Source organism: Diadema antillarum, unplaced genomic scaffold, assembly GCF_040938485.1.
Source record: "Diadema antillarum isolate AM-2024a unplaced genomic scaffold, OU_Dant_1.0 seq00001474_RagTag, whole genome shotgun sequence".
NCBI lineage: Eukaryota > Metazoa > Echinodermata > Echinoidea > Diadematoida > Diadematidae > Diadema > Diadema antillarum.
The window spans coordinates 374,627-398,512 of record NW_027272213.1 but is presented as its reverse complement, the minus strand read 5'-3'; the positions used below and the strand labels follow the sequence as shown (position 1 = coordinate 398,512).

General features: G+C 38.6%; 2 protein-coding genes across 2 annotated transcripts; both read left to right on the top strand.

The window, feature by feature from the left end:
* Nucleotides 1–10,657, top strand: LOC139709837 (iduronate 2-sulfatase-like). Its single transcript, XM_071621797.1, has 7 exons — nucleotides 1–71; nucleotides 1,755–1,891; nucleotides 2,901–3,078; nucleotides 6,843–6,931; nucleotides 8,136–8,606; nucleotides 9,143–9,269; nucleotides 9,918–10,657. The coding sequence occupies exons 1-7, from the start codon at nucleotides 2–4 to the stop codon at nucleotides 10,655–10,657; spliced, it is 1,812 nt and encodes a 603-aa protein (XP_071477898.1). The 5' UTR covers nucleotide 1.
* Nucleotides 10,658–16,218: 5,561 nt separating this feature from the next.
* On the top strand, nucleotides 16,219–22,548 carry LOC139709850 (iduronate 2-sulfatase-like). The gene is made up of 6 exons (XM_071621811.1): nucleotides 16,219–16,275; nucleotides 17,289–17,466; nucleotides 18,765–18,853; nucleotides 19,523–19,936; nucleotides 20,448–20,574; nucleotides 21,745–22,548. Exons 1-6 carry the CDS (start codon nucleotides 16,267–16,269, stop codon nucleotides 22,482–22,484), a joined length of 1,557 nt encoding a protein of 518 aa, XP_071477912.1. The 5' UTR covers nucleotides 16,219–16,266; the 3' UTR covers nucleotides 22,485–22,548.
* The last annotated feature ends 1,338 nt before the right edge of the window (nucleotides 22,549–23,886 follow it).

Below are 23,886 nucleotides of genomic sequence, written 5' to 3'. Positions count from 1 at the left end.
CATGCGAAAGCAGGGACTCTTCGTTTCGCTAATGTTGATTTTTTCCCAGCTTCTCATCACGGAATTGAACGGTACGTATAGCTAAACAATGTCATAGGTGTATACTCAGGAGTATAATAGGGTCTTCCATGGAATCATCTCCAAAGCCAAGAGTGTGGAATATAGGCCTTCAGATCGATCTAGCAACATATTCTTAATGGTGTCTACATGGACATAGAATTCTCTGTCTTGAAAATATTACCATATAATACTGATGGATATATGAAATATATCGTTGAATGTTTAAAGGGTATATTATAGGCCTAACCCGCATACTCACAAGAGTAAGGCCCTCTCTCACCAATGTCTTCCTACCGTATAATGGTAAAATTGTATTTTATCGACCCAAAATCAGGCTCGCGACAACCAATTTAGTTAGCTTCCTCAGGAAAACGTCACCGTTCGATCTTATCAGATTATTGTGTGTGATTCCATTATGCATGGAGTATATAGGCTTGATCAAAGTGACTAGTAGAGACGTAATCTCCTAAATGCTCGTCCCATTTTAGGAGCGTGATAAACTTTGTATATAATATGACATCAACACGTATCATTGTAGGCCAGCTGACATTTTGCAGGCTGCGTGCTATACACTCTTGCAAGCGAAACCTCAGCCGTAATTGTATCTGTCTAGTACGTTCTCTGTCTGTATGCACTGAGCGCACAGTGCAGGAAGGTGGGGAATAACCATGGATCTACAACCACACCATGATTAACAGAGGCATCCCGGGCATGGACCTATGTAAATACAACATGATGCCGCGACATCGACTATACCGGGTGTCCCAAAAAAAGGGGAACGGTGGATATTCAGTATCTTGCGGTCTAAAAGTTATATATCTTTTGACATCATTAGAAAGAGCATCTTCCGCAGAAGACTATGATACCAAAATCATCAAATTTGGTTCAGTACTTTTTATTCTACGCCAATTTCTGAAAATGCAGTAATTGCCAAATTTCGCCGGATTTTTGCGACTTATGAGATAATAATTAAAGTGCACTACGCGATCCATACGGTGAATATTGTGTAAGCTCGGTGATCCGTGTCAACGAAAGATACAGCTTTCACATTGGGAAACCCGTGTGTGTGTGTCTGTGTGTGTGTGTGTGTGTGTGCGCGCGCTCCCAATATGAAAGCGTTATCTTTTGTTGACATGGATCAACGAGCTTACACAATTCACCGTATGGAACGCGTGTCGCACCCAAATTATTATCTCATAAGTTGCAAAAAATTGAAAATGACTGCATTTACAAAAATTGGCGTAGAATAAAAAGTGCTAAACCAAATTTAATGATTTTGGTATCATGGTCTTCTGCGGAAGATGTTCTTTCTATTAATGTCAAAAAATGTATCACTTTTAGAACGCAAGGTACTGAAAATCCACCGTTCCGCTTTTTTTGGGACACCCGGTATATAAGTGGAGGGATGACATTTATATCGCATCAACGAATATGGCGTATATCCCTTTTCGATAAAAACTTGATACATTATTATTAGCATCACAAAACGTTATCAGTTGTTATTGTTGTTGTTATTCTTTTGATTATTATAATAATAATTATTATTATTATTATCATTATTATCATCATTATTATTAATTATTATTATTAGTTATTATCATTATTATTATCATTATCATTATCATTATTATTATTATTATCATCATCATCAACATCATCACCATCATCTACTTCTTTGTTTTGTTCATCGGAAGGTGAAAAACTCAACGTTCTCTTCATCGTGGTCGATGATCTCCGCCCATCTCTTGGTTGCTATGGAGGTCCAATCATCTCGCCAAACATCGACCAGCTCGCTGGGCAGTCGGCACTTTTCACCAACGCAATGGCTCAGGTATAGCTTGATTGTCGCGTCTTTGCTTGCTACTCATCATTCACGTGCTTGTTTGTATATTTGTTTGTTTCTCTGTTTGTTTTCCACTTCCATTGATCAAGGGTGTGTCAGCTTTTGAACAATGTCATTTCCAATGTGCGTACGAAGAAAGAAAGTCAACTAGTTTTACGCCAAAATCTGATTCACTTGATGAATTGAGTATTATATTATGATAATGAAGTTGTGCAAGGCTTCAGCGAAATCGAGTCTTCAGAAACTGATGGATTTCGGATCTCTTAGAATTTGTCAGCTGGTCGGTACATGTACTAATTATGACAATATTAATTTAACCCTAATCAAATTGGACTTTTTTTGGCTGTATGCCATAATGGGGGAGGGGGCTGATTCCCCCCTCCCCCACCCCATCGCAGCAATCAGGGGCGCGATCTGCGACAAAATTTGGCAAACACGACACCCGTATATATTGTAGTCTGCAAGATAGTGTCTTAGAAATTGTAGAAATTATCAATTTCTAATTTTGATTAATCAATTGATAATGCAAATTAATCCCTAGATCTTATTGTCGCCTTTTTAGAAATTATATCGTTTTGGATTGTGTTATGTATTTCTTTGTTTTTAAATTTTGTGCTTTTTTGTTTTTCAGTATGAATTGTAACTGACCAGTTTTCTACAATAAATACTTAGCAAGAAATTAATCATTCATACTTTAATTTAATGATCGGATGATTTTTTAAAGATTTTTTTCCGATTATTTTGATGAGCAGGGCCTACGAGTTCTCAAACGAAACGTATACTAGCAAAGCTAAACAAGTAGATCAAAATCATGGGTTTTAGTAATCAATTTACAATTTCTCGGCTTTGATCGCAAAAATACACCATTGTGTTTGTGTTGCATCAAATCATGGAGCTACTAAACAATGATCAAATTACAGAGTACTGTGTCCCTCATGTGTATGTCAGTGTCACTCTTCATTCTATATTTCTTTGCTTGATTATTTTTCCCTGCAAGCAAGCGGTGTGCGCCCCGAGCCGGGTCTCTTTCCTGACGAGTCGACGTCCAGACACCACCAGGCTGTATGACTTTGGGTCCTACTGGCGAACACATGCAGGGAATTATACCACACTCCCGCAGCATTTCAAAGACAACGGATATTTCACGGCTTCCGTTGGCAAGGTCTTTCATCCAGGTGCATCAATATTTATTTATACACCATCACATGTTTTTATGCCTCCGCCACGAAGTGGTGCCGGAGGCATTATGTTGTCGGGTTGTCCGTCCGTCCGTCCGTCCGTCTTTCCGTCCGTCTTTCCGTCCGTCCGTAATGAATTTTGTGGACAAGGTAACTATCAAAACCTGTTGAGGTATCCTAATGAAACTTGGTATGTATGTGTATTAGGGGGTGAAGTTGTGCCTATCAACTTTTGGGTGCACATGCTCAAGGTCAAAGGTCAAAAGGTCAAGGTCAAATACATAAAATTTCACTATTTCCACCATATCTATTGAATGCCTGAAGATATTTTCTTGAAACTTAGTGTATACATGTATTACCCAATTAAAATTCTCTGGTGAAAGTTTGGGTCATGAGGTCAAAGGTCAAAGGTCAAAAGGTCAGGGTCAAATACATAAAATTTCACTATTTCCACCATATCTATTGAATGCCTGAAGATATTTTCTTGAAACTTAGTGTATACATGTATTACCCAATTAAGATTCTCTGGTGAAAGTTTGGGTCATGTGGTCAAAGGTCAAAAGGTCAGGGTCAAATGCATAAAATTTCACTACTTGTATTTCCACCATATCTATTGAATGCCTGAAGATATTTTCTTGAAACTTAGTGTATACATGTATTACCCAATTAAGATTCTCTGGTGAAGGTTTGGGTCATGAGGTCAAAGGTTAAAGGTCAAAAGGTCAGGTCAAATACATAAAATTTCACTATTTCCACCATATCTATTGAATGCCTGAAGATATTTTCTTGAAACTTAGTGTATACATGTATTACCCAATTAAGATTCTCTGGTGAAAGTTTGGGTCATGAGGTCAAAGGTCAAAGGTCAAAAGGTCAAGTAAAAATATTAATACTTCTTTTTTTTTCCGTACCTTGGAAAATTGTTCAAGGTATCTTCATGGAACATAGTATATACATGTACTGACTGGAATTGATTATCTAGAGAATGTAGTGTTCATGGGGTCAAAGGTCAGGGGTCAAAGGTCAAGTGCAACACTTCAAAATTTTACTATTTCCCTCATATTTATGCAATGCCAGCAGGGTTATTATTATTTTTTTACACTTGGTGTATGCATGTGTAACCTAATAGAAATTCTGTGGAAAGTTTTTTTTCTTCTTTTTTTGCCTAAAAGGTCAAAAGGTCAAAGATCAAGCGAAAGTGCTGAACTAACTTTTTCCTCCATATCTCGGAAGTGGCTCAAGTTATCTTGAAACTTAGTACATATTATGCATGTTCTACCTGAAAGTGATTATCTTATGAATTTTAGGGTCAAGGCCAGATGAAAATGGTAACAATTTACTATTCAATTCAGAAATTCACACCAACTCTCCACACCTGTACCTTGAAAATTACTCAATGCCTAAATGTATGAATGGGTCAAAGTCAAGTTAAAGTCCTTAAATCCCTAGATACATGCTCTCCTATTCATCCAATTAAACCTAGGTCAAGAAAGGTGAACATTCAACACATTTGTGACAAATTTGTTATTTCAATATTTTGCCAATTTTGTGAAAATGTAATCACACATTGTCCACATGTACTATCTAGACCTATTGGGAAAATCATGCATTATGGCGGAGGCATACCAGTCGCCAAAGCGACATTTCTAGTTCTTTCTGGGTTTTTTTTCTTGCTAATGATTACCGGTATACCAGTTACGCTGGAATACATTTAATTCTCGCGACGCAAGTGGTTTCCATGGACCTATAAAGCAGAGGAAGCTTTGAAGCTTTGAAGGACTATCCAAAGCAGTATGGTTCTGTCAAGCGAAGTCAACAATATTATGGGCCTACAATCTGACACCATTTATCCCCAGGAAGCCGTGATCTCTTCAGTCTTCCTTTTTTTTTCATGTAATTCAGAGACGAGAGTAATTTGGTTAGGCGAAGGTGAAGCAATGTCCTGGCGTCTCTTTATGTGTTTATGCTCCAGGCACCAGGGTCGGAGGAACTGCATGCCTGTTGGCATGACGAAAACTAACCCGAATATTGTATTTTTTAAAAACAGTGTATAGACTCTTCACCCTCAGATTTCGCTTAAAGGGACATTCCAGACGATTTTCATAATTTCACATCATGTAGTACATAAATCGACAACTCCATGTAATTTGTGGAATTTATTGTGGTTCTTGAGCAGAGAAACAATAGTTTGAAAAACCTTAAACACATTACACTGAACAAGGATGATGACATAGGAGGTTCACATATTTCAGAAATGTAGCAGTGTAATTCCATTACAATACTGCTTGCTTGCGAGTTCACCTGTGTATAATCTATGCATGCCTTCTTCTTTTGGTCTGGTTCCTTTAGACCCAACTCATGCATTCAATTTTGTATGGTGACTCTGCCATGTCATCGTCCTTGTTCATTGCAATTTGTTCTAAATTTTGAAAATATTCTTATTCTTCATCCCAGTTATCACAAATTCTGAAACTCTGTCTTCAGCATAACTAATTTATAGTTGTTCAAACGTAAAAATCTGAAAATCATCCGGAGGTCTCCTTTAAGACAAGAAAAAATGCAATAATAATTATGCACAAATTACTTCTCGTCAAACCTCACATGTGAGATGAGGTGGGGATGGGGTTGCATAGGCCTATTAATATCTTGAGAGAGGGGGTTTGAATGATCGAGAGCTGCACCTGAAGTATGAAGGGGGGGGGGGGCATTGATCTATGATGAGCAGCGTTCCGGGTTTAATGTCTCCAAGACAGGAAAAGCCTGCGAAAGGGATTTAGAAACGTTGGCAGCCCGGAATAGGGGTGCTTTCAAAGAGCGGGAACAAGCATTATATATGCATACCCTATAGGCCTATTGAGTTTTTTTTTGTTTCATTTTTTTAGGGTGGGGGTATTATTGCGATATATTCTGAACATATTCATAGCGCGGATTTTACAATTCCAAATGTTGCCCTTTAGATATAGATTTACTCAGTACTGCAAGTGTCATTGCTAGAAATATTAGCGCATCCACAGGTACCGTCGCCCACTCTTCCTCTCGATATTTGTTCCACTCGGTTAGAAGAGATGAAGTCGATCGCAACATTTGCAGAATAGGGAGTGTCCATGATCGTTCTGGGATTATGTGATAGATTTCCCTGTAATACGTAATCTCTCCCATGTAATGAGACTGGGACAACAGAACACTAGAAAGTCACCGTGAACTCGTGACATGACCTCATGGGAACCTGATTGTTCCGACACAAATCATACTGCACGTGAACTTCAGAGTCTCTATTATGGACTGAGTTAAACCTTTCTGTGCAAGTGAGTCAAATATATGCACAAATTTCACATATAAAATTATTGACATGAAATACATATGGCACACAGAAGGTTAAAGGAAACTAACACCCACAGGGCAATGTGGATTGAGTGAAAGCAGCAACATTAGTAGAACACATCAGTGAAAGTAATGTGTTCTACTAATGTTGCTGCTTCCTCTCAATCCATATTTCTCTTTGGGTTTTGGTTTCTTTTAACGTATTGAGGGAGCAAAACGTTGTTAGTTTCTAGAGCTGATATCGCACCGCACTGATCTATCTCACATTTTTAGATTGATATTGAATCAATTATCTCCAGTATTTTTGGTATATACGTCAGAATTGACCTATAAGATCCTGGTTTTCTATTGGAAATGTTTTGTACACACGAGTCTGGTTTTTTGCAACTAACGCTTTTTTTCGCATTTGTTTTTATACCTTTTTGTTCAACTATTTTCAGGAAAAACGAGTAACAAAAGCGATGATTTCCCATATAGCTGGTCTGTTCCCGCCTTTCACCCATCCACTATTAAATACTCAGGTGCAAAAGTAAGTGCAAACTTCAGAATACACTACTCTTTGCATAAAGAAATTAAGATAAACTGTTTGTTTGGTTTTTTTGGAAAAGTTTCGAAATACATCTACTGAATCATTGCTCTGAGGAAGGATCTAGATTAGCATAGTAAATGCTCCAGTATTGTCCAGTTCAAGTCGATCTTACAGTCACGTAAAGGAGACTGAAACCCATGCAGATATGCAATAATGTGCACTGAGGGGATGCAACAATCAGTAGAACACATTGGCCAATCTGACAATCCGTTGAAACGTTATGAATTTTTAAAGTTCCTGTGCTGCCATCGCTGAGTGAGAAGACTACTAAACTTTGAGCCATCATATGGAAACCGATACAAAGAAAATAATTATGAAGTGAATTAAACATCACTTTTCTGATATAAATGAAAGATTGCTTGACTTACTTCCTCCTGAACGCAGGAGGAATAATGTTCCCATTAAACCTTTAACATATATCAGTACTTAGCAAGTAGAGGGAATTTGTACTTTTCGTAAAAGAATGAAATTTTGAGGAAGTTTTCCATGAATGACGTCACGAACTGCAGTAGTCTTCTCATTCAGCGACGGCTGCACCGAAACTTCAAAGATTCATGCACAACTACTTTTACGTCCGATTTTCCTCAAACGTATGATGTGTTCCACATAATATATATAATTTCATGGCTGTTACAGTCACTCAATCCAGGTGTATATTTGGGTTTCATTATCCTAAAATCTTTTGTTATGTCTCCTGTAGCTCTTTTTGTTGTTGTTTTGTTGTTGTTGTTTTGGGTGTGTGTGTGTGTGTGTGTGTGTGTGTGTGTGTGTGTGTTTGTGCGTGTGTGGATGCACAAATTCCGAAAAATGGCCTATCATTGGCGGCTGTACAAAATCAGATCAAGATATCCATTAACCCTCTCCAGAGTTCCCTTGTTAGCACGTCAACCACAACGTGAAATGAACCACGCACGTTTGTATTAAGTAAACAGATTGGGGATGCTGGGGAGAGGGGGGAAGGAGAACTAGCTAGCTTATAGCGAAATTCGAAGACTAATCAATATCGTTATTTGTCGATAAACAGATTTAAGCCTTGCAACCTCGTAGAGAACAAGAAGATAGTGGGTCTTGTTTTAAACTAAACAGACAAAACTCTTGTTACTGTTTGCACGATCATACTCTGAAATTGATGTTGTCCTTCTAGGTGTGTCCAAATGAAGATGGCACGCTTCACAATAACGTGATGTGTCCAGTCGACGTCTCGAAGATGCCAGAGAAGACTCTGCCCGACATCCAGTCTGTTGAGGAAGCGGTGAGGATCCTGAAGAACCTCTCGTTCGCCAGACGCCACCCGGCCAACACTCTCCATGATCACCGTTTGAGAAGTCACAGAGGACGCTCTGGAGAGTCAGATGACTCAAAACTCCACCAAAGTATCATGAAGCCGCCATTTTTCTTGGCAGTGGGTATCCACAAGCCACACATCCCCTGGAAGTACCCGGAGGAGTTCAAGTCACTGTATCCAATCGACTCCATTGCCATAGCAACAAATCCGCAGCGGTCACCGTCTCAACCAGAGGTAGCATACGAGGACTTTTCCAGGATTCGACTCCGAGACGACATAGCCGCACTGAATCTTAGCTTCCCCTACGGCACTATTCCAATCGATCTTCATGTAAGCGCGGGTTTGATCTGATGTTTGTCTTGCATGGTGTCGTAATTTTAAAACAACAAAATAATGACGATATATTCCTTCTGTCATGATAATGATAATTTCCTACCGTGGTATATTTTATAGCACAGAATAATTTTAGACCCAGAACTTTGTAGTACAAGAGATTCAAAAGAGACAAAACATGTGCGAAAAAATATGTATACATATTTTCAAAAGGTGTATTCAATACGCACATGCAGGAATATCATAGTTGCAATATGACTGGAAGTAGAAAACAAAAAAGACGGAAGCACAAAAGAAGACATAATCATGTACTTTTCACAAATCTTAATTGCGGATAATTTGCGAAAGGTAATTGCCATCGTTATCATCATCGTCATCTCTGTTGTTATCATGAACTCAGTCAGCGAGATACCATTAATGTTAGATAGTATCTAACTTTTTAGCGTCCAATAATCAGTATAATTTCTGCAGTTGTGCAATTTGGCTAGACTAAATTGCCCCCACGTATTGAAAATTATGTTTCCCCAATACAGACTGCACTGCGACAGGGTTATTACGCGGCTACGTCTTACACGGACTTCCTGATTGGAGGACTGCTGGACGCTCTCGAACAATCTGGCTTTGCGAATGACACCATCATTGTATTCGTTGGAGACCATGGTGAGTCCTCTCGAAGACACACCACGTCTCAATGCAGGAGCTGCTGTGTCCAAGTGGATAAGATCGCAGTCTGTCCATCATTTAGGTCCCTGTTAGAGTTCCCTAGCACCAGCGGTTTTTGCCCATGGGCATTTCACTATTAATTTCCTACTTACAAGCACTCATTGCTCCCCCTTATGGCCACGTATGGCAACTTATGATTTAAAAATCAAATCAGATTTCATTCTGAAGAGTGAAAGGAAAATACATAACATGTATAAAAAAAAAATTCTCAATGCATAAGTTGTACTTGCTATGTCACGAAGCTTCACTTTTCTTTTGCAAATTCAAATCTTATATCACAAAACAATGTTCCCTATCGTAACATTATGACAGCAAAGGCAAAGCTTCAAAATTTACAGTCATGAGGCCGTTTAATGAAAGAAGGTGCAAACATTGTGACGCAGTGAAATTCCATTCCAGTGTAACCTTGAGAGAATGTATACTCAATTACCTTTGTAAAGATATTTCCCCGAATAATATCATTCAATTTAATTGCTTTATTAGACAGAGATAGACAAGGCCTTAGTCCTACAAAATCCGTGTTGTGTTATTTTATCAATTTTTACAAGTTTAAAAGATGGTTCCTTCTTTGTCCTGTTTCCTTAGGTTGGCAGCTGGGTGAACACGCCGAATGGAGCAAATATTCCAACTACGAATTGTCAACTCGGGTCCCCCTTATCGTACACGTGCCTGGCGTTACCGCAGGAAATACATCGTCAAGGCTGAAGAAATTCCCGCAGAGAAACCCCCTGCTGGCGGAATCGGTGACAAAATCAAATAAAGATAGAGAGAAAAGCGTCAAAGACGGGATGATAGTAGAGCAGTTTGTAGAAATGGTAGACATTTTTCCCGCTCTGTCTGAATTGGCGGGTCTGACAGTTCCACCTCTTTGCCCACCGAAACCATTCAACCTCTCACTGTGCACGGAAGGTTACAGCTTCGCGCCATTGCTAAGCCAAGGGTCTCTCGTCACGAACAACAGGGTGAGCCTGCCGCCGACGTACAGGCGATGGAAGAACGCCACTTACAGTCAGTACCCGCGGCCCGGAGTGACGCCATGCGAACAAACTGATCTACCGAAACTGAAAAATATCACCATTATGGGTTACTCCATGAGGACAGCCGATTACCACTTCACCGAGTGGGTCAAGTTTGATCCCAACACGTTCGAGGGGGATTGGAGCGACGTTGAAGCCAGAGAGCTGTACATGAATGATTCGGACCCCGATCAAAATGACAATGTGGCCGATAAGACAGAGAACAAGGAATTGGTGCGGCTACTTAGTCAACAGTTACAGCGAGGATGGAGAGATAGTCTACCAGTTCAAACATTAAAAGTACCTTGAAGTTCGATCCTCTTCTCGATCGACAGAATAAATGGCCTTTTAGTAAATATGGCTGCATTTTCCATCGGAGACACAGAGTGCTGCAAGTTCTTGCCTTTTTTACAGCGTTTAACAAATTGAATGTCATCATAAGTTAAGATAATGATTAAAGTTGATCGTGCACCGTTTTGACTTTCCTAGTGAAAACTAATAATATCTACTCAGAATGTGCGCAAAAAGCATGATATTAATTATATTAATGGCAGGAAGTGGAGATTTTTGCATTGATTGTGTTTGCATTAGATAAAATATCTATTGCTGTCAGTATTCGTGGTAAAATACGTATTGCCTCATTATCTTTACTAATGGATGATGAATTAATAGTAGAGGAATTTAATTAATTGAATATGGATGGAATATGGATAGCAATTTTCAGCCAACTGTAATGCTGTGCACATGGAGAACCCTTAAATGGTGAAATAAAAAAGAGGGTAAAAGTGTTAATGCATGTAATTTTCTCACAATATATTTACAAATATGCCATAGTTATATTAATACAAAGCATTTAAAATTATCAAAGTTATCTCTGTATCTATCCATGTAGAGAAATATACATGTGCACATCTATGTATGCATGAATTGTATGTATAATCTATATTGAATGTGTGTATGATGTGCATTATTATACAATGTATACTGTATTTGTTTATTTTTTCATGTTTAGTTGTGTGTGTGTGTGTATATATATATATGATAAATATACATTTGTGTATATATTATATACATATATTTTTACTTATATACATACATGTATATAGATTATATATATATATATAGATAGATAGATAGATAGATATATGTACATATATATTATATGCTCTATATGTGTATGTATGTGTGTAATTCTGTATGTAGTGCATGTATGTTTGCATGTTTGCATGTACAAGTATCTCATGTAATTTTACTCAATACCACATACCTAGCTGTTATCTGTCCTTTGGAAGCCGAGATAGTAATACTGGAACAGTGTAATTACCTTATTCAGAATCTCATTCAGAGAAATCACTCGAGCAGAAAACCCAAGTTGTTTTTGTTTTGTTTTTATATGTGCACCCCTCATGATGGGGTGGGGGATATGGTGAAATACTGAATATAGCACATAAACAATCAAGTTACAAATAAAGATACAAACACATGATTCTGCTGCACATGTTCAGTTAACACATTGCATGACTCTTCTCAATATCATGAGTGTCATTTTTGTATTTTCTTCTAGATTATTCTGCATACTGAGGAGTTTATCTAATGTTAGTCCAGAACTCCAGTTATTCCTGGTTTTGAGATGGGCCCTAATGCTGTGATTGATTTCTTTTGAATCCCTTGCCAACAGCCCTCATCCTCTTCGCTCATGGCCCCAATAATCATGACATGATTTAGCACTGATCGTCGACATAATGTAGTGAATAGGGCTTAGAAATACAAAAAACTAAACGCAAACAATATTATGACATTTGCTGTGTTAATCTAAGAGACCTGTCTAATATAACATTGGATAACAGTAGGCACCTATACTACTCCCAGAGACAGGAGCAGTAGCCACAGCACGCTCGCGCGCGCGCACACCCACCCACACACACACACACACACATTGTCATATACACACACATTTTCCAGCTTTCATAAGAAATGTAAACTAAAATTGACAAAATTAAAAGCTCACAAAACAAAGGACAACAATCGGGCTTCCGCCCTCAGATTTTTCAGCTGGATCGAAGGGTGGTGTGGGGTGTGGGGGGGGGGGGGGGTAGTGACCGACCCTTGACCCATTGACCCTAGTTTGTAGGCACAAACCCTTGTTTGGTCGTAAAGGAGTCTGCGCCAAGACTACTGGCACTGCGTCATTTAGGCCCCGAATGCATGTCTCTCCTAACAAGAGCACAATTACAGTGGAGGAAATATGAAAGAGATGCTTTGGCACAGATTTATTTACGACCAACAAGGGTTTGTGCCTGCAAACTACATTGACCCCGTCAGGAGCTCACCCCTGAGATGAGGGGTGCACACATCGCACCTAGACGGTTTCGTAAAGCACCTCACATGTGGCGTGGTGTATGGTCGCTATATTGGTCCCTATATTGTGCGAGGCGCCACGCTGTTCATGTGATGAGAGTGATTCATTCTTCCTCTGCTATTGTAAATTTACGTCTCATACTTACTATCTGTCTTACTGCTACTACTACGTATTCAGGTCCTGAAATTATGTTCTAATTCATGTTTGTTTGTTTGTTTGTTTGTTTGTTTGTTTGTTTGTTTGTTTGTTTGTTTTACACAAATGCAATTCATTCGAAGACATGCACTAATTAAAATTAAGATTGTATGCTCGATGGGCATCCTTGTACCCCGGTGTAGTTGCCACCTTAGTCTCTAGGCGAACTGCAGTACAAGTATATTATTAGGACCCAGCTGAATGAATAACAACGTTCTATATAACCTTGCTGGCTTGAGAACGGAATCCCATTTTTATATTATAAGTCCAACTCTGGTAAATCGGAATACATTGAAAGGTGGCAGGGCTCGGACAGTTTTATTCTTGACATATTTTTCCTCCAGAACTGTGTGTGTGTGTACACCGACTTATTGGTTTCGCATCGCGTTATAAGAACGTGGCGATTTTCCAAAACCTGTGTTCAACTAAATCGGATGTGAGTATAGATAGATAGATAAATAGATAGATAGATAGAAAAATAAATAAATGAATAAATAGACAGACAGACAGATAGGTAGATAGATAGATAGATAGATAGATAGATAGATAGATAGATAGATAGATAGATAGATTGATAGATAGATATATTATACACGGATATAATGGTCTCTACTCAATGCATGCACGGCAAGCAGAAGTTGAATTGTACATGAGTGCACATATTGCATGAGTGCAGAGTTTTCATAACAATTAAAAGTTCATACATCGAACACTTATGAATAATTTTTGTTCGAACTATAAAGAGCTCACCAACTCGCATTTTCGAACGCACATACACACACACCACATGCACACACTACGGCTTATAAAAAAAGAATCCGCAATGTATTCACACTCGACTTCTCACAAGCTTACATACGCGCGTACTCGCGCACCTTGCCCTCTCATAATCATACATGTATCATAATAAATTATGTTAAAAAAAAACCAATCACCAATGTTGTAACATCGTAATGACTTGCATTATAGTACTATATGTAAATCACATGAAAGTGGAATCATTGCACTTAAGAAAAAATGAGACCACAATATACTTGAACATAATTATGGCATGGAGATATAGTACATTGTATACATAATAGTACTGTAATAAACATTAGTAAGATAGTTCTGCATGATAGTGCTATGTTAACATAACAGTGAATAATAAAATGTCCTGGTTGTGGCGTTTAGAAACATTTATGCATACCAAGTTGACCAAAAAGAAAACATTCATTAGTGTGTACAAACGTGTGAAGCGTTGGTTAAAGATGATGAAAACATCTACATTGTATTCGTCAAATTGAAGCTTATAGTCATAAAATCACAGCATGTGGCTATCTACTGATGAAAGGATTCTGGCTTACACCTGATCCGTATGATGGTTGCCATGTACAAATCATAACATAGTAATTATGCAAATGACTTTCAAACGATACAGAATATTGAGTTGTATTCAAAGGAATATCATAAAAACATATCTGTGAAAATATACAGCTTAAATATCAAACATAAATTGCACAGAAAAATAAATAACGAAGTTATCTTATCGAAAAAAATAGCAGAATTTCCATTGCTGTATAGTTGCGCACAATTACTACAGAATAATTATGATCTCAATACAACGCCAACTGACGCTAAAACATTAGACCAAGAAGATACCTTGAGCCATTCCGAGATTTAAATATGTAAAAATTATAAAGATGAAATTCTAGCATTTTCACTTAACTTTAAGATTTGACCTCATGATGCCAGTGACAAGGCCTCAAGAATATGTTTGCGGATTCGTATTATACACATACGGTCCGTTGACGCTGTACAGCGAATGGAGGAAATTATAATGTTGGTCCATATCCACGTATGTCTTGATCCAATTTACTTCAGACGCTTGGGTGCATAAGGTGAGACAAATACCTGGATTGGTAATTCGCAGAGTTAATCTTCACAAACCCTAGGATAAAGGCGCTGTAAATCTGAGACGGCTCGTCTGCGCCATTATTATAGGCTGTGCCATGCACTCATCTGTCTTCTTCGCATGAAATCCACGATCTGTACAGTGTGCAAACATGCGAAAGCAGGGACTCTTCGTTTCGCTAATGTTTATTTTCTCTCAGCTTCTCATCACGGAATTGAACGGTACGTATAGCTAAACAATGTCTCATAGGTGTAATCAGGAGTACGATGTACCGATGTCTTTGTCATGGTGTCTTTCATGGAATCATCTCCAAAGCCAAGAGTGTTGAATATAGGCCTTCAGATGATCTAGCAACATATTCTTAATGGTGTCTACATGGACATAAAATTCTCTGTCTTGAAAATATTACCATATGATACTGGTGGGTATATGAAATATATCGCTGAATGTATAGGGTATTATAGGCCTAACCCGCATACTCACAAGAGTATAAAGACCCTCTCTCACCAATGTCTCCTTACCGTATACGAATGGTCAAATTGTATTTTATCGACCCAAAATCAGGCTCTCGATAACCAATTTAGATAGCTTCCTCCGCTCAGAAAAAAACGTTATGATCACCGTTCGATCTTATCAGATTATTGTGGTGTGATTCCGTTATAATGGAGTATATAGACTTGATCAAACGCGATTAGTGGAGACGTACATGCTCGTCCCATTTTAGGAGGGTGATAAACTTTGTACATAATGACATCAACACGTATTATTGTAGGCCAGCTGACATTTGCAGGCTGCGTGCTATTCACTCTGGCAAGCGAAACCTCAGCCGTAATTGTATCTGTCTAGTGTACTTTCTCTGTCTGTATATGCACTGAGCGCACAATGCCCGCTTAATCATGCAGGGAGGTGGGGAATAACCATGGATCTACATGTAACCACACCATGTATAACAGAGGCGTCCCGGGCATGGAGCTATGTAAATACAACATGACGCCGCGACATCGACTACTATATATAGGAGGGATGACAATATCGCGTCAACGAATATGGCGTATCCCTTTTCGATAAAAGCTTGATACATTATCATTAGCATCACAAAACGTTATTATTTGTTATTGTTGTTGTCATTCTTATTATTTTTCTTATTGTTGTTATTATTAATATTGATATTATTAATTATTATTATTATTATTATTAATATTATTAATTATTGTTATATTATTATTATCATTATCATTATTATTATTATTATTATTATTATTATTATTATTATCATTATCATTATCATTAATATCATCATCGTCATCACCATCATCTATTTCTTTATTTTGTTCATCGGAAGGTGAAAAACTCAACGTTCTCTTCATCGTGGTCGATGATCTCCGCCCATCTCTTGGTTGCTATGGAGGTCCAATCATCTCGCCAAACATCGACCGGCTCGCTGGGCAGTCGGCACTTTTCACCAACGCAATGGCTCAGGTATATAGCTTGATTGTTGCGTCTTTGCTTGCTACTCATCATTCGCGTGCTTGTTTGTATATTTGTTTGTTTCTCTGTTTGTTTTCCACTTCCATTGATCGAGGGTGTGTCAGCTTTTGAACAATGTCATTTCCAATGTGCGTACGAAGAAAGAAAGTCAACTAGTTTTACGCCAAAATCTGATTCACATGTCTTGATGAATTGAGTATATTATTATGATAATGAAGTTGTGCAAGGCTTCAGCGAAATTGAGTCTTCAGAAACTGATGGATTTCGGATCTCTTAGAATTTGTCAGCTGGGCGGTACATGTACTAATGACAATATTAATTTAACCCTATCCTAATCAGATTGGGCTTTTTTGGATGTATGCCATATGGGGGAGGGGGCTGATTCCCCCCCCCCTCCCCTATCGCAGCAATCAGGGGCGCGATCTGCGACAAAATATTGGCAAACACGACGCCCGCATTGTAGTCTGCAAGATAGTGTCTTAGAAATTGTAGAAATTATCAATTTCTAATTTTGATTAATCAATTGATAATGCAAATTAATCCCTAGATCTTATTGTCGCCTTTTTAAGAATTATATCGTTTTGGATTGTGTTGTGTATTTCTTTGTTTTTAGATTTTGTGCTTTTTTGTTTTTCAATATGAATTGTAACTGACCAGTTTTCTACAATAAATGCTTAGTAAGAAATTAATCATTCATACTTTTTAGTGATCGGGTGATTTTTTAAAGATTTATCTTTTTTCGGTTATTTTGACAAGCAGGGCCTTCAAGTTCTCAAACGAAACGTATACTAGCAAAGCTAAACAAGTAGATCAAAATCATGGGTTTTAGTAATCAATTTACAATTTCTCGGCTTTGATCGCAAAAATACACCATAGTGCTTGTGTTGCACCAAATCATGGAGCTACTAAACAATGATCAAATTACAGAGTACTGTGTCCCTCATGTGTATGTCAGTGTCACTCTTCATTTTATATTTCTTTGCTTGATTATTTTTCCCTGCAAGCAAGCGGTGTGCGCCCCGAGCCGGGTCTCTTTCCTGACGAGTCGACGTCCAGACACCACCAGGCTGTATGACTTTGGGTCCTACTGGCGCACACATGCAGGGAATTACACCACACTCCCGCAGCATTTCAAAGACAACGGATATTTCACGGCTTCCGTTGGCAAGGTCTTTCATCCAGGTGCATCTATATTTATTTATTCACCTGCTTTTCTTTCTTTTCTTTTCTTTTTCTTGCTAACGATTATACTAGTTACGCAGGAATACATTTAATTCTAGCGACGCAAGTGGTTTCTATGGACCTATAAAGCAGAGGAAGCTTTGAAGCTTTGAAGGACTATCCAAAGCAGTATGGTTCCGTCAAGCGAAATCAACAATATTATAGGCCTACAATCTGACACCATTTATCCCCAGGAAGCCGTGATCTCTTCAGTCTTCCTTTTTTTTTTCATGTTATTCAGAGACGAGAGTAATTTGGTTAGGCGAAGGTGAAGCAATGTCCTGGCGTCCCTTTATGTGTTTATAATTATGCTCCAGGCGCCTGGGTCGGAGGAACTGCATGCCTGCGTGTTCCCTTAACCTCCAGTAAAAGGGTACTTTTGGCATGACGAAATCTAACCCTAATATTGTATCTAAAAAGTGTATCGACTCTTCACCATCAGATTTCGCTTAAGGCAAGAAAAAAATATATATAATGATATGTACATTACTTCTCGTCAAAGCTCACATGTGAGATGATGTGGGGATGGAGTTGTATAGGTCTATGTCTTGAGAGAAGGGGTTAGAATGATTGAGAGCTGCACATGAAGTTGGGGGTTATTATTGCAATGAAATAATCATATCGCGGATTTTACGATTCCAAATGTTGCCCTTTAGATATAGATTTACTCAGTTTACTATACAGGTGTCATTGCTAGAAATATCAGCACATCCACAGGTACCTTCGCCCACTCTTCATCTCAATCTTTGTCCCACTCTCATAGAAGCAATTAATGAAGTCGATCGCAACATTTGCAGAATAGAGATTGTCCATGATCGTTCTGGGATTATGTGATAGCTTTCCCTGTAATACGTATATCTCTTCCATGTTATGAGACTGGGACAACAAAACTCAGAAAGGCAGCGTGAACTTGTGACATGGCCTCCAGGGAAACCTGTTTGTTCCAATACACATACTGCACATGGGAATTTCAGAGTCTCGTAATGGACCGAGTTAACGTAGGCCTATACAGAGGGAGCAAAGCGTTGGTAGCTATACTATAGATGATACATGTATATTGCACCGCACTGACTTATCTCACATTCTTAGATTAATATTGGCTCAATCGCCTCCAGTATTTTAGGTATGCGACAGAGTTGACCTGTAAGTTCCTGGTTTTCCACTGGAAATGTTCTGCCCCACACGAGTGTACGTGGCTTTTTGCAACTAACGCTTGGTTTCGCATTTGCTTTTATACCTTTTTATTCCATTTTTTCCAGGACGACCTAGTAACAAAAGCGATGATTTCCCATACAGCTGGTCCGTTCCCGCCTTTCACCCATCCACTAGGAAATACTCAGGTGCAAAAGTAAGTGCAAACTTCAGAATACATTATTCTTTTCCAAAAAAAAAAAGATTAATTAATTGATTAAAAAAGAATAAGATAAGCTGCAGAATGAGACTCGGAAATGAGTGAAATAGTTTTGGAATATTATCATACACTGCTCTGAGGAAATATCTAGATTAGCGTAGTATAATCAATCAATCAATCAATCAATCAATCAATCAATCAATCAATCATAGTTTATTTCCAATCAACGAAAATCAAAACATAGTATAAAGTATACATGTCATGAAATAATGTAATAGTATAATGCTCCAGGATCGTTATTAAAATAGAAATTAATTCGATCTTATAAGAGTCACTTAAAGGAGAATGAGACCCACATAATGTAATACAATGTGATATGAATTGAGAGAATGCAACATCATATAGTATCGTAGGACATTACATCGGTGAAAGTTTGAGAAAAATCTGACAATTCGTTAAAACGTTATGAATTCTTAAAGTTCTGATGCTGTCATCGCGGGATCAGAAGACTGCAAAACTATGTGGTGTCATACCCGTTATATATGGAAACAATACTTGAAGTCCCAAGAGAACGAGAAGATGGCGGGTCTTGCTTTAAATTGAACAGACAAGGCCTCCATAGTTTATTTGCTCGATCATGTTCTGAAATTGATGTTGTCCTTCTAGGTGTGTCCAAATGAAGATGGCACGCTTCACAATAACGTGATGTGTCCAGTCGACGTCTCGAAGATGCCAGAGAAGACTCTTCCCGACATCCAGTCCGTCGAGGAAGCGGTCAGGATCCTTGAGAACCTCTCCCTCGCCAAACGACCTTCAGACGACTCAAAACTCCACCAAAGTATCATGAAGCCGCCATTTTTCTTGGCAGTGGGTATCCACAAGCCACACATCCCTTGGAAGTACCCGGAGGAGTTCAAGTCGCTGTATCCAATCGACTCCATTGCCATAGCAACAAATCCCAACCGGTCACTGTCTCAACCAGAGGTAGCATACGAGGACTATTACACGATTCGACTTCGAGACGATATAGCCGCACTGAATCTTAGCTTCCCCTACGGCACTATTCCAATCGATCTTCATGTAAGCATGGGTTTGATCTGATGTTTGTCTTGCATGATGTAGTAACTTTAAAACAGCAAAATAATGACTAAACGTTCCCACTGTCATGATAATGATAATTTCCTACTATGGTATATAGCACAGAATAATTTTTGACCAAGCACTTTGTAGTACAAGAGATTCAAAAGGGACAAAAAATGTGCAAAAAAATATACATGTATATTTTCAAAAGGTGTATTCAATACGCGCAGGAGCATCACAGTTGCAGTGTGAGTGAAGCCATTAAAAAAAGATGGGAAAGCAAAAGAAGTCACAATCATGTACCTGCCACAAACCTTGTGGATAATTTTCCAAAAGATCATCAACATATTATCAACGTCATCTCTGTTGTCGTCGTTAACTCAGTTAGCGAGCTACCCTTTCAGTTTATGATAGATAGTATCTAACTTTATAGCGTCCAATAGTCAGTGTTTCTTAATTGACTCGAGTAAATTGCTTCCCACGTATATTGAAACCATTTTCACCAATACAGGCTCCAATGCGACAGAGTTATTACGCGGCTACGTCTTACACGGACTTCCTAATTGGAGGACTGCTTGAGGCTCTCGAACAATCTGGCTTTGCGAATGACACCATCATTGTATTTGTGGGAGACCATGGTGAGTCCTCTTGAAGACGTACGTCTCGTCTCAATGCAGGAGTTGCTGTGTCCAAGTGGCTAAGTTCATGGTCTGTCGATCATTGAGGTCCTGGTTAGAGTTCCCTTTGGCACCAGCGGTTTTTGTCCATGGGCTTTTCACTATAATTTCCTACTTAAAATCACTCGAGCTCCCCCTTATAGGGCTACGTTTGACAACTTGGTTTAAACATCAAATCAGGTTTCATTTTGAAGAGTGAAAGAAAATATATTTACATAATTATTGTAATATCTCAGTTCATGAGTTGCACTTGTTATTGCACGAAGCTTCAATTTTCTTTTGCAGGTTGAAATCTATCACACAATAATGTTCTCTCACATTATGACAGCAAAGGCGAAGCTTTAAAGGTAGGGAATCCCATTTGCACGCCTTAAATGAAGAGTTGTATAAATACAGTGGTATGTTGAAGAGAGTATCATATTAGAAACTCCCATAAAGTATTGAAAGTGGAAGGTAACATTTAGTACATTTTTTTGACCGTTAGATTTTGAATTGAATTGTTTTCGGGGCTCACCGTAAATTCCAGTACATTACTAGGCTACCTTTGCAGACCCATGTACTGCATGTGTGTCCATCATGTATATTTTGTGAAGAAAGTTCATAAACACTTACTAACATTTCTATATACATTCTTGCCACGCACTCTATATGTTATTACATCAGCTCTTGTACTTTTAGATTTGTGTTTATAGATCGCAAATACAGACGAATGCAACAAAAAGGCTTAAGTGTGGCTGACACACAGAACTACTGAGAAGTTGAGTTTTGTGCATTATTCAAATTCTAGATAACTGTTGACTTCCAAATTTCTAAGCAGTGGCCTAAGCAAGTCCCCTGAGGTTCATATTTAATGTTTTGCTGCATTTTGGGAGGTCTGTAAAAGGTATCCCCTACCTTTAAGTTTGCCGTTCTGAGGTCGTTGAATGGAACGTAGTTATGAAATTTCATGCCATTGTAATCCTAGAGAATGAATACCTAGTTACCTTTTTAAAGATGTTTTTCCCGAATAATATCACTCAATATAATTACTTTACAGAGACAGAGAATTAAGGCCTTACAACATTGGTGTTGTGTGATTTCATTGTTGCCTGTTTAAACGTTTATTCCTTCATTGTTCTGTTTCCTTGATAGGTTGGCAGCTTGGTGAACACGCCGAATGGTGCAAATATTCCAACTACGAATTGTCTGCTCGGGTCCCCTTTATCGTACACGTGCCTGGCGTTACCACAGGAAATACATCGTCAAGGCTGAAGAAATTCCCGCAGATAAACCCCTTGCTGGCGGAATCAGTGACAAAATCAAATAAAGATAGAGAGAAAAGCGTCAAAGACGGGATGATAGTAGAGCAGTTTGTAGAAATGGTAGACATTTTTCCCACTCTCTCTGAATTGGCGGGTCTGACAGTTCCACCTCTTTGCCCACCGAAACCATTCAACACTTCACTGTGCACGGAAGGTTACAGCTTTGTGCCATTGCTAAGCCAAGGGTCTCTCGTCACGAACCACAGGGTGAGCCTGCCGCCGATGTACACTCGATGGAAGAACGCCACTTACAGTCAGTACCCGCGGCCCGGAGTGACGCCATGCGAACAAACTGATCTACCGAAACTGAAAAATATCACCATTATGGGTTACTCCATGAGGACAGCCGATTACCACTTCACCGAGTGGGTCAAGTTTGATCCCAACACGTTCGAGGGGGATTGGAGCGACGTTAAAGCCAGAGAGCTGTACATGAACGATTCGGACCCCGATCAAAATGACAATGTGGCCGATAAGACCGAGAACAAGGAATTGGTGCGGCTACTGAGTCAACAGTTACAGCGAGGATGGAGAGATAGTCTTCCAGTTCAAACATTAAAAGTACCTTGAAATTCGATCCTCTTCTCGATCGACAGAATAAATGGCCTTTTAGTAAATATGGCTGCATCTTCCATCGGAGACACAGAGTGCAGCAAGTTCTTGCCTTTTTTTACAGCTTTTAACAAATTGAATGTCATCATAAGTTAAGACATGATTAAAGTTGATCGTGCACCGTTTTGACTTTCCCAGTGAAAACTAGTAATATCTTCTCAGAATGTGCGCAAAAAGCTGCAAAAACATAATAATGATGATACTTCTGATAATGATAATGATGATAATGATAATGATGATAATGATATTAATAATGATACAAATGATGATGATGATAATAATAAGTATATTTGATTTTCCAATATTTCCATTGTAATATAATTATCAAGTATTAATAGTTATGTTAACAATGTTAATGAAGATCCTCAAGTATGGTAAACAGTGAAGATTATGAGACTGCGTGTTTTTCTAATGCACGGTGCTGATGTAAAACAAAATAAATTTAAAAAGGAGAAAAATAATAACAGCTCTATCCCCTTAATAACGATGTACAGGCTGCACCCATGTAAAAGCCGTTTTGTCGACCATTATGGCAGGGGGGATATTTGCCTGGGCGTGATATTATTTCTTCGTATTTTCTTAGATTGTGAACATTTTGATTCGATTTTCCATCGTGATGACGTCATCTTTTTGCAGGGTTGAACAAACATATCAGATACATAAAACGACTTATCATTGTTTTATTTGAGGCCGATTAAAAGAAAGAATAATGGAATCATAACGTTTGAAATCATGCATGTGGTCTCGACTTCAGCTGGCTTCGAAACATTCTTTCCCCGTTCATTACCTGGTAGTGATGCATAAGCGATTATTTGATACAGTCGATATAATTATGGGACTATGATTATCTATGCTCTAGTCAGGGTATGGAGTACGAAAAGGCATCGTTACAGCGGCACGATGTTTCCTCCGTTAGCTCCACGTATAGATGAACATGATCAAGGGCTTGCAAGGGATCCCTGTCAAGGAGTTTTCAAAGCACTACGTCAAGTCTTTGATGCGCCATTGAATTCAAATGATTAAAAGGTATCCGATGTGCCTTTTTGAACATTCAACTTCTCTAATCATTCACAGGTAGGCTGAGAAAGGAAGGTTGTACATGGGGTTCAGCCCTCTTTTTTTTTTAATTAGCTATTTCATTATATTGTTTTTCAATGACAAGGGACATTAAAGGGACTGTACAGTACTGGTTGAGGTACGGATTCAGGTTTATAACATTGTATCTGCACACTTTGTGCAGACATGCAGCAGTCATATAGATATTGGTTGTAACGATAAGCCTATTAAACCGCACCTTGAAATTTGACCGTTTCAGCGGTGAAAAGATGCATTTAATGCACACTTGTTTATAGTGAACAAC